Source organism: Haliaeetus albicilla, chromosome 4 (genome assembly GCF_947461875.1).
Source record: "Haliaeetus albicilla chromosome 4, bHalAlb1.1, whole genome shotgun sequence".
Classification (NCBI taxonomy): domain Eukaryota; kingdom Metazoa; phylum Chordata; class Aves; order Accipitriformes; family Accipitridae; genus Haliaeetus; species Haliaeetus albicilla.
The window spans coordinates 41,744,474-41,760,331 of record NC_091486.1 but is presented as its reverse complement, the minus strand read 5'-3'; the positions used below and the strand labels follow the sequence as shown (position 1 = coordinate 41,760,331).

At 46.3% G+C, this 15,858-nt stretch overlaps 1 protein-coding gene across 12 annotated transcripts in view; it reads right to left on the bottom strand.

Moving 5' to 3' along the window:
• The window catches only part of COL6A3 (collagen type VI alpha 3 chain), a 63,124-nt gene extending 47,530 nt beyond the window's left edge, over window positions 1–15,594 (bottom strand). For 6 of the 12 annotated variants that reach the window (XM_069782115.1, XM_069782116.1, XM_069782117.1 and 3 more), the window contains exons 1-4: window positions 15,337–15,594; window positions 6,654–6,802; window positions 5,072–5,689; window positions 647–1,249 (exon numbers count right to left, since the gene is read on the bottom strand). In XM_069782115.1, the coding sequence (XP_069638216.1) occupies window positions 647–1,249; window positions 5,072–5,689; window positions 6,654–6,741 (1,309 nt within the window). In that variant the 5' untranslated portion in view covers window positions 6,742–6,802; window positions 15,337–15,594. The remainder of the gene's footprint in view (window positions 1–646; window positions 1,250–5,071; window positions 5,690–6,653; window positions 6,803–15,336) is intronic. The other 6 variants (XM_069782124.1, XM_069782127.1, XM_069782121.1 and 3 more) reach the window with 5 other exon arrangements.
• Window positions 15,595–15,858: the final 264 nt, after the last annotated feature.

Genomic DNA, 15,858 nt, shown 5'->3' with positions numbered 1-15,858 from the left:
TGTAAGCTTCCTCAGCTTACAGATTGAAGGGAAATATATGTTAGCAAGGTAGGGATTTTACTTCAGAAGAACTAAGGGCTGTTTTGCTTTTAAGTTCAACAACACAGGAATTTCACTCTTCTCCCAAGGATAGTGCACAGTTTCAGTGAGGTATGGAATTTTACCGTTTTAGCAAGCTGATAACTTCAACTCTGTGAATAGGGATCCATTTAATATCCCCGTTAGCTTCCCCCGACAAATTTCATTTTCATGACACTTTCAACTGACGTATAATGTAAGCTTACATGACATAAATGTTTTCAGAACTGACAGTGCTGCAGTATTTACTCCTGGGGTGCTTAGATACCCCAATAAGGATTATATGAGCTTCTTTATACTCTGCTTGTGTCCTTTAAAACCTCATGCCATGCCAGTTATTTGCACAAAACCTCACAGTTTTCAAAAGATAACCCACTGAGCAAATGAGTTTCTGCACATTAGCTGCAAGACTATTTGTCTTTCCCATTGTTTCTCCATGACCAGACCAGAGAGATGCATTGCAAAAAATGAAGAATTTAAATTAAAAAAAAAAAGTGTTTTAAAGCGTGCAAAAGCTCATTCATTCATCGATTCATCAAAATGCAACAGTCCAGAAAGGCATACATACCTTCAGTCACAATGGTTGGGGCCTCTAACAAAATGAGTCTTTGGGCCACTCCAACAATGTTGGGCAGTAATAATTCTCGAAGAGCATCAAGGTTATGGATATCCAGGGCAGTAAATGCGAAGCTTCCATCAGTAGCAATCTGCTGCAGCTCTGCACTGTCAGCATTCAGGACCCCAATGCTAAACGAAAATATACTAGCTTGCTTCACCGCTAACAAGCCCTCTCGGATATCATCACTAGACTCTCCACCACTTATCAGCACTAAAATCTGAGGCACCGCTTCCTCTATCCTGCTGCCTCCCGCCTGGGTGAAGAGGTTCTCCACCACAAACTCCAGTGCTGCACCAGTGTTTGCTTCCTCGCCACCGCGGAAACTAAGTGCCTTCACGGCATCCAGAACATCCGCTTTTGTGGAGTAGCTGTTCAAAGCGAACTCGGTTCTGGGTTCATCACTATACTGCACCACCCCAATGTGTATTTGCTGAGCTCCAACTCTGAGGCTTTCAATCAAATTTACAAGGAAATCACGTATGGCTTGAAAATTGACACTTCCGATGTTGTTTGATCCGTCAATAAGGAAAATAAGGTCAGCGGACTCTTGAGCTTTAAAAAAAGAAATGCAAAAGGTGAAAGCATTAAAATGAGTGATTACATGCGGTTGTACAGTGTTCTGACATGTTTCTTGGAAAACCAGTAAGAAACACGAAAATGAGAAAACAAAACACATGTTCACTGAGGAGGTGACATTTGCCTCTTAGTTCTGCATTCTGATTGAATACGAGCTCCCAGCCCCATCGCAGTAGCATCCACTACCCACCAAGAGATGGCTCGAGCAAACACAACCGAGCCGGTAGCTGCAGTTACATGGAGGTCAGCATTATTGGCATGCGAGGAGAAAACTTGGTGAAATATAGTTTTTGGAAATCTAGATCCATTCCATCAGTGGCCAATACTGTCCAACTATTTATTCAGAGCCAAAAGAAAAAGATGAATTTTAATGGTAATTCAGCCTGAAGATAGCAGGTGAGGACAGTAATATTCGTAGGCTATTTTCCTCATTGGAGTATTTTTTTTTTTTTTTTTTAAGAAAAAAGCCACCATTTACTGGATGCATGGAAAGTTTCAGCCTCTCTGTTGTAGTTCTGCTCTTTTGCTGGTTAAAACCAGCAGCTGAATATATTGGCTTCTCCCACCATGAAGGATTATTATTTGAAATGCATTTGCTAGAAACAATTGAAAAGGTTTTGGTTATTATTCTTGCACTGTAACTCTTTTACCAGCTGCCAGCATACACACGATGGTATTTGTCCAGCAAACTGACCCGCACAATTGTCAACATGTGCCATGCAAAAATTATCTTGCATTAATTATTTTGCACAAAGATGCGTTGACTATCGATAGAGGGGTCTGGTCTGTATTTTTCATATGGACTCTGGATATTCAATCAAGGAATGCAGAATCAGGTTAAAACAGGGTGATGAAATCAGTCATGACACAATTATCCAACTCTATTTGTTGTGACCATACCCAGATGATCGCAATCATCTGCTGAGATTATACACACACTGAACAAAACTTTTATATGGCATGAACATGGTTGTTGAGGGAAGCATTTTTGCTGTGAGACTTACCGAAGCAGACCCAAAATGCCCTGGTGTCTGCTCTGACTCCTTTTGCTCAACTAATTTTACCATCAACGTCACCAACAGCTATACGCATGCAAAAAGGAGGCAGGGGGAGGAGAAGACCCCAAAGCATGCTCAGATGTTTCCATGCTCTTACTCTCCAATCTTGTTAAGAAATCAAATTTCAGACTGTTTGCAAATGAATGACAAGCAACATTTGGAAATCCAACCCAGCTCTCAACTTTTGAAAGCTGAAGGTGAAACCAGTAGCAAAACTGGCATGTAGTTTAGCAAGGCCAAGAATAAACCTGCAGTCTTTGCTATTAACCAGCTGTGTCAATAATTTTTTTTGGTTTTTGCCTGTTCAGTTGTTTTTCTAGTAAATATTTTCATACATCCCAATGCCACCAAGAGATTCAAATAATGCTACAATTCTAGCGACAAAGGAGAAGGTCTCCAAGGGCATCATCGCTTCCCTGGGCCAACTCAATAGCCAGTGTTGGCTTCGAGAACATCAGCGTGGTTCAGAATTGCAAAGGGCTCCAGGATTTATTTTTCCATCACTGAGTTGAAATTTAGGGGAGCTTAGGGTTGTCTTTACTGTGCCATTTTCAGTTGGGATGTACACGTTCTACTTAATCATATAAATAAAAGGGAAATCTCAAAGCGGTTGTACCCAGCGCTGCTTTAGATGCCCTGGACATCTTTTTGAGAAATGAGATTTCAGACACCGATGGGTGTCATCACGGCAGCACGGGTCACTCACACAGGAGAGAAAATAGATAGGAAACAGATGCGTTGGATAATTTGTCATCACTGTAAAAAAAACTTGTACTTCAGTGCACATTTATGGAACAAGCTGGTGCTGGAGAACAAATAAAAGCATGCTTGTTACACAACTAAGCAAGGAGGGTCAGATGAGACAGACAGCTAAGATTTAACGAATACATCAGGGCAAACTTAGGGCTGACTTTCATACTTACGCTAGTCAGCTCTGGGGACTGCCACAGACCAACAGCTTTGGCACTCTGTACTGGAAATACTATAGGACTCGGGTTTTTTTACATTTCTGTTTCATATTAGGGCTCATTTCTAGCATAACATCCATGGCTTTTTTAATACTACATGGAGTTATCAGCTGAGTAAATGACTTCTTAAACCCTTATGCAAACAGTTATCTGTACCATGCTTTGCACACTATTGTCATCCAATGTTTAGGACCCATAACATCTTTTCCCAGGTTTGATGATATTCCGTAGATCGCCCATGCAAGTCACACAGGGGCAAAACTACAATAGTAGGATTAGCTTAAATTTGTGTTACAGTGGGGTACGGAGACACTTGCAAAAAATATCTTTCAGTAGAAATGAACTTGGAAATGCATGATATACATGAAGTAGGAATTTACCTTTAAAGCTTTTAAAGAAATGTCTGTGACTCCAGATGTTTATGTACTATGGGGTTACCTGCTGGTGTGCCCCAGAGGATGACAACCAGCCACCAAAGACCAATTCCCCTGTTGATTTCAACAGGAAAGCACTGGGGTCCTTCACAGCAAAGATGCCAAACAGCCACTGCAGCGCTGTCAGCAGGTTGGGTATAACATTCATTTTTCACATATATTGACATGATTTTCTTAGAATTGGAGAACCTTATGTCATCTTTCTGGGCCGGCTGCTTTTCTTCCCTGTGGCTTTCACGTGATCTGGATATTTGCCCTGTCAAGCACTTTGCACAATAAAAACACACGTGAGCAAAGCCTTTTGGTGTTGCTCGGTGTCATGCAGTGATGGAGAGCACCCAGTGGAGCTGGCGTGAGGGTTAATCAGGCAAGACAACACAGGGGGATTAATGTCACACTGCCTCATTACACTGCTGTTGCCTTACATCACCCCACAAGCTATTGACCTTCAGATGGAGTCTCAGGAATAAAAAGAAAGGTTTGATCTCTGGGACTTCTGTTTTGAAACACAACAAAGCTGCTCAGAAGGCCCTTTGCATGCTGAAATTTCATAAACAGAGAAGGGATGGAGGAAGACTGTCTTATTTTTTGCCAGGCAAATTGGGCCCCTGGCTTGTGGTCAGCGCAGATCTGTTCAAGCCAACATGGTTTGCAGAGAGGTTTCAGTTACAGGAAGGGTCCAGCACTCCAGCATGTGGAGGCCATCGGCTTGTATAGAAGGCATTTGAGTGACATCGCAAAAGGGACTCTACAACCACACACCTTCTCCAGGCGGATGAGGAGAGAGGCTAAGGGCCAGCTCAGGGTTTCAGCGAAGAAGTTCTCCACCGATCTGCTTTTGCTGTCTTCAGCCAAGAAGGTGACTTTCTGGAGAGCACATTGCCTATCTCCCCTGCTAGCTGCAAGGGGACATCCTTCATGGTGTCCCTGCAGCCATCAGTGACCTTCTCAGTCTCCAGAGGGTTTTTGGTCAGGGCTTCAAAGAGTCACCATCATAGCTGGTGTGTTCCTCTCCTAGTTCCCTGCCTTGGGGCAATTTAATAACTCTGCAGAGCTTCCTACGTTTACATTTCCATGCCATGGGTGCGAAAAAATGGCTGCAACAAGCTGCTGCCCATCCAAGGGCTCCTGTGCTACCTCCTGGCAGCTCTGGCAGGGATGCCAGCTGGGTTTGCAAACAACAGCACGCTCAATAGCTACAAACAGGGGGCCACACACTTCAAACCTTTGTTTTTAAACCTCTGAACGTCCATCTCAGTCTTGCCCCTACAAAGGCTTTAAACAGCGCAACGCCAGCAGATACCATGCTGATGGGAGCCATCAGCAGTCAGCCATTACCTGTGATGTCTTTAACAAGTCCTTTGGCCCCAGCCTTTTCTGGAGTCATGGATGAACGGACACTCGCCACTAAGTCTCCAACTATGCCGTGGAGAGCGGTAAAATTCTCTAGGTTGAAAAGGTGCATATCGAAGGGTTCGCTCGCTATTTCCTTTAACTCCCCTTCCACTGCATCCTGCATGCCGACCGCAAACATGTTTACATGGGCCGATTTAAGGACAGATGATGGCAGAGCCACATCATCCTGGGATCGTCCATCCGTTAACACTATAATAACCTGGGGGATGCCTTCACTGGCTCTGCTTCCAGCAGCTTTAGTGAGGTGGTTCTCGATTAGGTACTCTAATCCTTTTCCAGTCTTGGTGCCTCCCCCCATGTAAGGCATGTTGGCAATATGGGACAGGACGTCTCGGGTAGAGGGGTAGGTATTTAACTGGAACTCTGTGTGGGGGTTTCCGCTGAACTGGACCAGGGCAAAGCGAAAATCATTTCCTCCCACATCTAAAGCTTTTACAACATCATACAGAAACTCTCGAACGAGTTGGAAATGTTCCTTCCCAATGCTCCAAGAGGAATCCACTAGAAATATTATATCAGCCACAGCAACGGTTTTGACAGCTTTAAAAAAACAGATGGGGGTTTAGGATTTTCTATCAGTCAGCGCAAGCATGCCTCCTCCTCCTCCTCGCCCAAACGACCGACGGCCTCTTTCGCATGGTGAAAGTGAAGCTTAGCTTCCCCTTCTCGCCCGCAGCAAAACGAGAACCTCTGGGGAAAAACCAGGCAGCCATCAGCGCCCCGACAGCGCAGGCTTTGGGAGACAGGAGGGGACAGCATGCGACCTACCCTTCAAGGGGAGGAGGAGGCGAGATGCTTCTCCCCTCCCAAACCCTCACTGCACGGGTTTGGACACCAGCCCTGAGCCAGACAAAGACGCCTGCGGCTTCACGTATTAATTTGGGCTTGTTTGGCTTCAAACCACCCATGGCCTCCTGTGCTTTTTTTCGCTGGCTCAGGGCTTTGCCGGCTCCATGGTGGTGCTCAAGGAAGAAAGAGCTGCTCAATTTAAGCAGCCTAGGTGCCGGCATGAGTTTTCCATATTTTTTCTGCTGCTAACACCACCACCACCACCACCACCCCCCCCGCCCCATGACACCAGCTACAGTCCCAAAGACACCAGTGCCTCCTCTTAAAAAAAACCAAACAGCCTTTCTGCAGGTTCTTGGCAGCATTTGTCTCACTGCAAAATGCCCTCCTACACATGCAAGGAGGGCAAAACAGCTCTGCCCAGGAGAAAACCCACTTGGGGCCACCCTAGGTGCACGTCCCACACCCCCGTCCCCCGCAGAGCATCCTCAGTGGCACGCCACCGGCCAGTGACATGCTCAGGAAGGCATCGCGCGCACGTTGGCCAAGGTCTGGGTCCAAAAGGACCCTCAGCCGAGCAGTAACTGAGGAGCAGAAGGTAAAACACAACATACTATTGACATGCATTTTAAAAACCAAACAGTGCAAATGCATTGGTGTGAACTAGCGGCACATTTGTACAGGGGCAAAGTCAGGTAAAGCGGTCTGGTCTTACCTGCTTGCTGCTGGGCATGAACTGAACAAAAGCCTGAGAGCAGGAGGCAAAACATTGCCACAAAGGGCAAATGTCTGTGTTTCCTCATTTTGGTCTTTTATCTGAGTTTTCCTTTTATTCTCTTTGTTTCAAAGCACCCAGTGTGAGACCTGAGGGAGAAAAACAGGGAGAGTAAGAAACAGCGGCAGTGCTGGCCAGGCATGGATGAGACACAAGATAGAAAAGCCAAACCACGTGTTTTTGCAATGCTTTTGTGGCACTTTGGCAGGAGAAAAATATTTTAGTGCTGGCCAATCTGCTTCGTAGCAAGCATTTCTTTGGAAGAGGACTCATCCTTCACATAACTGGCATTTAATCACTCCTGTGGACCCAGATGACTTTCTTCATACTTATGCTGTACCAGGTAATACCTAATATATAGGAAAATGGTCAGCCTAGGTTTCTACCACCAACCCTTAAAATATATGATGGCCTTTCACCTGTCCTCCTCACCCATGGATGACCAGCTGAAACATCTTGGGCAACGTGTTCCCTCTTGCTGCTGCCCTTTCTTATTTTATTTTTTACAAACGCCAAAATAATAATTGCTCTAAACACCCCCCTGCCTCAGCTCACCTTTTCAGCTGTCCCAAACATACAAATGGAAATTTAATTACTCCAGACCCAAGTGAGCCGCATGATCTGGCTGTACAGCAAAAAGCCCTTGGACTCCTGCAGCCCCGGCAGTGGAATAGCCTGTGCTGCCTGACCACATTTGGGAAAGGCACCAAGAATAATATTTTACATGTTGGAACCAAAAATGTCATTTATGGAAGTTTCTTATCTGTGATCCACCTGGCAAGTCTTCTGAAACAATGTCTCCTTCAGGAAAGCTATGTATCTGTTGTCATAGAGATGGCCAATTTATTATTTAATCTTCATTTCCAAGCCTACAGAGCAGAAACCAGCAAGGCTTGCTTAACAGAGAAAATATCCTCCCAAAAGGGAATGCAGTGATTTAATACTTTTCACTCCCCAAAAGGAGCTCAGTTACTCAAATGAGCCAAAAGTGATTCAAATACATCAATCTATTAACCAGGTCATCATAAAAAAAGTATAAAAAAAATCAATTTTCTTATTACCATCCTTGCTAACTCCATCAATCCAGAGAGTTATGACCAATACAAGAGCCTAGAGAAGGCTGGGGGGAAGACTAACTCCCTTTTTAAGGAGAGCTGTGGTAGTTACACAGATGGCCATCATTGACATGGCCAGAAACAGAACCATGTGCCAGGAATTAGGGAAAATTTGGAAATAAACACCTGAACAGATAATCCCACTTCCACTGAAGAGATGCTCCTCAGGGCTATCAGAGGGGTGGGGGGGGGGGGGGGGGTCAGTGGAAAGGAGGGGACAACCTCCACATTGTTTCCCAAACCTTGATGTGATCCTGACACTTCCACTGGCTCCCTGCGTGTCAAAGCTGGGCTGGGGTCTGGCCCTTCTTGGGAGAAGGGGTTTGCAGCATTCACTCTTCCTTGTGCTCCAGATGGCACTTATGGATGCCATATATCATGAATCAGGCAAAAGCTAGCCTCTACTTCTCCCCCCACATTTGTGTATAATAATAATAATAATAATAAATAATAATAATAATAATGCCAGGTGGAGAGACATTTAATAGGCACCCAGAGCCAGCAGCTAGCACACAGCATTAAGATGTGACAAGTCTTCCCTGTTATTGGCAACTCCTCGATTTATAGAGGCAGCTGCTGCAGCCCAGAGGTATCACTACCATTCATAAAAAGACGAAAAAGTCATCCTGGTTAGCTGGCACCCATCCATCCTCCTGGCTGTTTCAGGCCAAGCCAAACCTCCCAGTACCTCCAGTGGGAGTGAACCCGCTCTGCTGGACTGTGTCCCTGATTTACAGCTTGCTCCCAGAAAACCTGGGTACACCCAAAGGATGCATGGGGAGGGGAAACCTGGGCTCTGCTTCCCTACGGGTGCAGGATTAGCCATGGGCACTGCTGCAGGGTTGCTCCTCTGAGCACACAAATACAGAAAGGTCTGTAAGTCTCAGAGCTGAGGTTTGCAAAAAGCATTGAGCTTGTGACAACCACCCATCCAACCCCATTGGACCATCTTCCTCCCCTCTGGGCAGAAGAGGTTTATGGAAGAGCTGCAAGTTTTTTGGACGGGCTTGCCTTGCAGCATCCATTGGGAGTAAAAATGTTCCTAGCAAAGAATGAAAAATGTGAAATAAAATGTGCACTACAGAAAAAATGGCCTGTTAAAGTAATGTATGCTCTAAAGGTGCTAGTAATTCTTTTCTGCAACGCAGGAAGTTATGTTATCATCCTGTTTATTAGCTGCTGGTATCCTATCCCTCTGCAGTCGCAACAGCTGGGGGTGAGCAGAGCATCAAGATAAACGAGTGAAAATTAATGTCTTGCCAGCTAATAAATGACAGGACCGAAGCAAACATTTGGGGGTTTTGGGTTTGAACATTGAGCAGCTGCAGAGAGCCTTACAGGGCTGTTTACAGCCATGAAACACAGCAAAAGGGAAAAGAAAATCTCCCTAGTACTATGAAATCTCCCCTGCCCGCAGCAACCCCCATGACCCTCCCGCAGTGGTGGGCAACTGGGCTTTACATCAAATGGGATTTCCAAACTCAGTGGTGGATCTCCACCTACATCTTTAGGGCTGCCTTGCCCATGTTCAAACAAGGAGCCTCGGGGAGAGCCAGGGCCGAGCCCACCTCCATTAGGTCCCTTTGGGTCGTGGTTCAGTCCTGAAGCTTTGCGGCAGAGAAACCACTGGCTGTATTTTAGGTACTTCCATTCTGGCCAACCCAAATGGTTGAAAGTCACAAGTCAGCCCATGGGGCACCATGAGATAAACCTGGATATCACAGTGTATTAATACAATGCCCAGTCTCAGCTTTGGTTTATTTGCCCTGGTCAGCTGGGAAATACAATGCTTTTTTCAAGCAATAATAAGTCGACTGTTCTTTTTAGTTACCTTCTTTTCTATTTTAGCCTTTAGGAGGCCTCTAGATCTATTTCCAGCTTTCTCTGTGACCTCCATCATGGTATTTTTAGTTATATGAACGCAGGGGGACTAGTTCATCAACAAGAAATGAGTTTTAACATCATGATTCCCCAAAACCATCCTAAAATCACAGGAGCTGAGATTAGTTACTAGATGGAAAGAAGCAGCAAAGCCTTGTAGAAAGAAATTATTGATGTTTCTTAGAGACTGACTTATAACTTATGGAAAAGAGGTGCATTTAAGCACAGGTGTTCCTGAGGGTTTTCTCTTATATGGCCCCCTCCATGGCCCCCTTGTTAGCAAAGGAGGAAGAGTTGGGTGTTTACAGAAAGGGGTGGGTGCGGAAATTATATTCTTGTAGGGGATGGCCCTTGAGAAGAAGCAAGGATAGCAGCTTTTTTTGTAGAGGCAATGTGCTCCTTGGGAGGGTTTTGGGTGGGTTGAACAAAAACTCTGCTCAAATCTGGTTTGACTGAGCCGACAGCAAGTCTCTGACTTAGTGCGAAAAGTGGGTTTAAGACAGTAAATGAGGTGATTTTTATTGCTTGGAGGTAGGTCTTGCTTGGCTTGCCTTGGTGAGGTGCAACAAGTAACTTGCTTTGCTCAACCTGTTCTTGCTTTGTGTCCTAGATTATCATTGGTCACAGAAGGTGGAGATAGCACCAGCTCACGGGAGGTGGAGGATTAAACCAGGGATGTGAACTTATGTTAATTCATTTTAAATCTTGATTATGGCAACTATCTGTTTTGCAACCATATTCTTCTGGATTGTTGTTATTTTCAATACGGCAATTTCATCCTGGATTTTTTTTTTTAAATGAAAAGTTCCTTACAGTCCTGGTGGGGGTGAAAGCTCTGGTTGAACTTTTGATATAATCACTGTAAGCTGGAAAAAAAAATGCTGAAAAACCTGACTGCTGAGTACCCTTAGAAAAGCCAAGTATTTTCCTGAACTGTTAAGAATTAGCACCAAAACCTGGGCAGCTAGTTTCTTAATAATTCATGTGCTAAAAGATTAACTCATGTAGTCTTCAGTAATCTGAAGTTTTTATGTCTGTCTAGAGTTTATTTAGTGCATGGTGACCTCTTAATATCACAGTATGTTCTCCATTTCATCAGAAGACATACATCTGTTACTAATAATGCTTTCAAAAGGCAATCATGTCTACCACCAACACAATGAAGTGATTTCCTTAAATATTTTCCCCAGCAGCTATTTTTTACTTATTGCATACTTCTCTGTGCATAAAGTTTGACATTTTACATAATTTTTTTGAGTGGATGTTTCAAATTCACTTTCTAAGCAATTGTTTGCTTGTGTGTGTTTTTTCACTAAAGTGTAGTTAAAATAAAATCTGTAAAAGTGCAAAGCAGATGAGCAGACAAAAAAAAAAGCAAAACATAAAAGCCAGGAAAAAATTACTACAGCTGTTACATATCACTTTGATTCATTATATATGCCCCTCAGCTGGGCTGGCTGACTTCGAGAGGGAGGGAAAGTATCTATGGGTTTGGTGTGAATAGAAATGTGACGTGTGTCCTGTGTAGATATAGATGGGTGCAATGGCAGCTAGAGGGAATAACTAATGTTGTTGCAAAATACTCTTAAATCTGAACTCCTAGCTGTCCAGTGCTTCAGGCACTGATGCTATCTATTGTGCTGGACTGTGAGAGAAAGCAATCAGCACAGCTTGAGCTGTCAGAGGGGTTTTCTGTACAAGCCTTTTGTAATTGCTTGATGCTTTTCTTCAGGGCTAAAGGACTGAGCTGGGCAGAACTAACTCTTGGGGTGTGATAACCAGGAAATCCAAAACTAGTGATTTATTTGTGAAATCTGTTCCCAACAGCTCTCCCTCTCCATGACACATTGCTGTGGAGAGGTGAGCAGCCTCTGGGAAAGGACAGAGGACCCAAAGTAAATGTGGTAGGCAGAGCTATGACTTGTATGCTCTTCTTCTGGGGACAAATGGCCTGGGTTTGGGTTTGGCCTTGGGCAGCCTGTGCAGCTTTGCTAGCTGGCACAGCCAGGGAACTTTAGGATGCCTCACTGCCCCAGACCACAGTACATGTGGTCCAATTTTCCTGGCCAACCCTGGGGCATCCCCCAAAAATATCTCGAATAAAAACCTGAAAAGCAATTGCAGCCCTTAAATTCCCTTGTGCATGTGGGGTGGATCATCTTGTGCTGGGAGAAAGAGGTGGATTTGCACCTGGGTCCCAACAGCTTTTCTGAAAGGGGATCAGGCAGGACATGAGGGAGGGCAAAGCATCCTACCACAGATGGTGCACGAGATGAGATACTGTGAGCATCCTCCAGACCCGTTTAAAAGTCTGCTCCACAGGGATGTCAGGGTCAAAACCAAGGGGCCTCCACCTTCATTTGCGTTTGCTTTGTGGGGATCTCCTCATGCTTCATCATAACCCTGTTTCCCAACCAAACTGCTCAGCCTGAAATCCCTTTGACTTGGCTGTTTTCTGCTATATGCATGTCCCTGGGAGGCAGCAGTGAAGACATGAGGCTGCAGCAAGCCTTGCCAGCAGCTTGAAAGTGGTCACTGGCTACCCAGAACAATTATTTGCAGCCCCACCAGTGGGATATACTTTCAGTTGTGGCTGTGGAGCAAGCAGGGAAGAGAAACAGCTCCTGAAATCCTGATGTGGGGCTGTGGTGGCACAGATTGCCATCTGGAGGTGATGCATGCTCCTCTCTCGGCTGGATGAATCCCCCCCCCCCTTAAATTTCTCTGCACTGTCAAGAGCTCTGAGCTGGGGAAAATGTTAGCCAAAAGCTACTCCTAGCAGTGATTTGAACACCTAAGAGGCTAAATGCCATGATTTTTCCATATGAAATAGCTCAGTCGCCTTTGAAAAGGGACATAAGTGTCCCAAGCCTCTAACCTGGCCACCTCTTCATCATAGAGCACTAAATCTCACCTGGCCCCACAGCCTCCAGGGGAAGCAAGGCTATTTCTAGAGACACAGGATGAGCTGTATAGGACAGATTCTGAATTTATTCATGGCTCCAAGTGGAGCCATTTCAATTTGCATCAGCTCTTTCGAAGGGTTTCCATTAACATTGCTGCCATCTGGCATTGTTGGCATTGGGAAGGTGAAGGTGGTTGGGCTAAGGGCTGCTCCTGAAAACACTTCTTCCTACAAAGGTAGAGCTGAGCATTAGAAGCAAACAAGCCTTAGAAGGATGGAAAATCTTCCTGCTTTTGCAAACCACTTGAGTTCTGACTTTGAAAACCAGCATTCAGCAAAGCAACAGAGTTCTGTTGCATTTATATCCTACCCAGGCAAGCTCCCTGGATGCTAGCATTTAATATGAATCGCTTATTCATTTCTGTTCTTATAAGCATGCTGTTAGCTTAAAATCTGGTTGTTTTCTTCATCTGAACACTGAGACTAAAATAGAGTAGTTAATAAGAGGAAAGGGAGTATTTGCTAAAAAATGAGGAAACTCCCTCAAAGATCAATGACTCTTTATGTATAGTAACCTAAGCCTCCTAGAGCCTCTCCACCCAAACAAATCAGATCCTTAATGTGGAACACAGATCACTTAAAAAGGTGGAAAAAGTGATGGGCACGTGGAGTGGTAAGGCTGGCTATGATTCACAGTGGAGAGCAGGCATGCAATGCCACCCATAGCCAGCCCTGCGGCCGTGCACACCCAGTATGGGGGCAGGTTCATCCCTTTGCTGCAAACTAAATGTGTCCAGGCTGGGAGAATACAGTCCGAGGCTGGCAAGACTGTGCAGTTACCAGAGTTTGCACTGGTGGAAGGAATAAGATGTTCCCTTCCCTTCTCTTCCCAGACAGGCACGTAGCAAAAGTTAGGGGAGGAACAAATTTTTTTTTTTTTTTTTTTTCTCCTTGACATTCTCCTTGGGAATACAGTGGGGGCTGGTTTAGCTTGCCCTGACATCAGGGAAAGTTAATGCATTTAAATGGAAAATTGCAAAGATGTTTGAAAAACCAGAAGGGGAACCAGGGAGACTGCTGAAAAATGGGAAGGGAAGGAATGAATGAATGAATGATGAGGGGCCGCAGCAGTAAGCGTGCATCCCTGCGCTCCTGTCTTGGAAATGCCATCACACCCCTGGTCGTGGTCAATGTCTCTGCAAAGACCAGGGTGGAAGGAGGGTTATAAGGTTGGGGATGGAAAGCCTGTTTCCCTGAGCTCTGGTACTGGTGATTCAAGGGATGGTGCTGGGGAGATGCAGAATTGAGTCTCTGCTCTGCCACTGCATTCCTATGTGACCGCGGAGAGTGCCCCAGCTCCCTACAACAGCCTCTGGCTGGAGACATCTCTCTGGCCTCCACAAAGGTCCTAAACTGTGTAGTTGTGCCCCTGAAACAGCACTATACAAGCACAGTAGTTATCCAACCATAAATACTGGTGGTTGTTTTTTGTTTGGTTTTTTTTTTTTTTTTAAACAGTAAGTAATGGTGTAAAGCCAGAAGTTTGAAAAATGCAGCATTCCTCCCCTGAGAGCATACATGAATCATCGCAGCAACCAGAAATGAGCTGAGAGTTTCCCATTGCACCCACTGGAACCAGAGTGGCTCTGGCCACCTCTGCTCCAGCCAGTTTTGGCCCCTATGCCTGGTCAGGAAACCAGTTTGGCCGCAACTGTTTCTCGCCTCAGGCTCTGGTTGGGAAGGGAGGGCTTTGCTGAGCCAAAAGGGACAGTGGTGGGGTGTCTCCATGATTAGTCATAGCCACCCCCTCGGCAAGAGCATCACTGCATGCAAAGCCCTGGGGAGCTGAGGGTGACTGGGGCTATGGGTGGAAAAGGCTGGGAAAGGCAGGAAGGAGCAGGGATGGGGGCTGTGGAGAAGGAAGGTGGCTCCATGCAAGGCTGGAGAGCCCTTGAGGGGGAAAAATATCTGATGTTTGGCCAATTTCCCTCTCCATGGATGACCACAAGAGGATGAGGATTGTCCCTGGAACCAGAATGGTGCTGGCCCACCCTGGAGCAGCAGGGACATGCCTGGCAGTGGGACCTGTGTGGGGTGGGTGGGCTGAAAAGCTTCTCTGGCCAGCTCATCCTACCTCACCTTGAGGCAGGAGGGGTGAGGGCTGCTAGCAAACACCCCCCAGCCCTTGGGGCATGCTTCGGGAGCAGGAAAGGGGCAGTAAGACACCCCCTTAGCTGGAGTCCTTGCAGGGTCCCATTCATGCATCCCCCTCCTTGTGCCCAAGCAGCCCCCCAAACCACTACATGCCCTCCTCGGGGCTGCCGCCCCGCTGCCATCCCACCAAGCTGCTGCTTCTGGAGTGATTTCAAGGCATCAATGGCAAACACCATCCTGCAACAATGGGGGAAATACTCAGTGCTTTTGAATTAATTTAATTCCCCTGCACCAGTGGAGCCAAGAGTGTCCCTGTGCACCTGTGGTGCATCGGCTCAGGGAGGAGGCTCCTGGTGTGAGCAAGGCAGCTACATTGTTCTGCTTTTCCAAGCGCAATGCAAGCCTGGGGGTAGCTTTCCTCTGAGGACACTGCTCTGCTCATGGGATGGGTTTTGTCCAAAGCTCCTTGAAAACTCCCTAAGGACTAACACCCAACCGAGGAGGGGTAATGCAGCACAGCAGCTGCTGAGCCCAGGCTAAGGACCCCTGCGTGGAAAGCAACACTTACCCCTGAGAGAACCCCCAGAAAAGTTGCTTATTCCAGGATTTTCCACTCCGAAGTGCCTCTCACCCTTGCTTCATGGTGTGCTGGCGCCGCTCAGCCTTCCCGGTCCCCGCTTGCCTTGCTCGGTGGGGTGCGAGCACCAGCGGGGTGAGAGAAATGGGGGTGCGCTGGTCCCCGCGAGACGGTCGCCGCGGGTCTGAGTGAGGTCGGAGGAGGCGGCTGGCGCAGGAGTGCGGGGGGCCGGGCGATCTGGCGTCGCAAATGGGATCCAGATGGTTGGTGCTGGCGTTCCCGGGGCTGAGGTCAGAGCTGCTCATCACACACGGTCCCGTCCCCCCCCACCCCCGGGCCCAGGGGATGCCTCTGTGCTGTGTGGCTTCCCCTTCCTGTGCTGGACCTGCCATCTCCAAAATGCTTCTCCCTGTTATCAGTGAGAAGAAATATATATTAAAAAAAAGAAATGAAAAAAAACCTCCTGCAGGGTTGCAGGAGCCGATTTAACTATGCCTTTCAGTCATGAAGGGC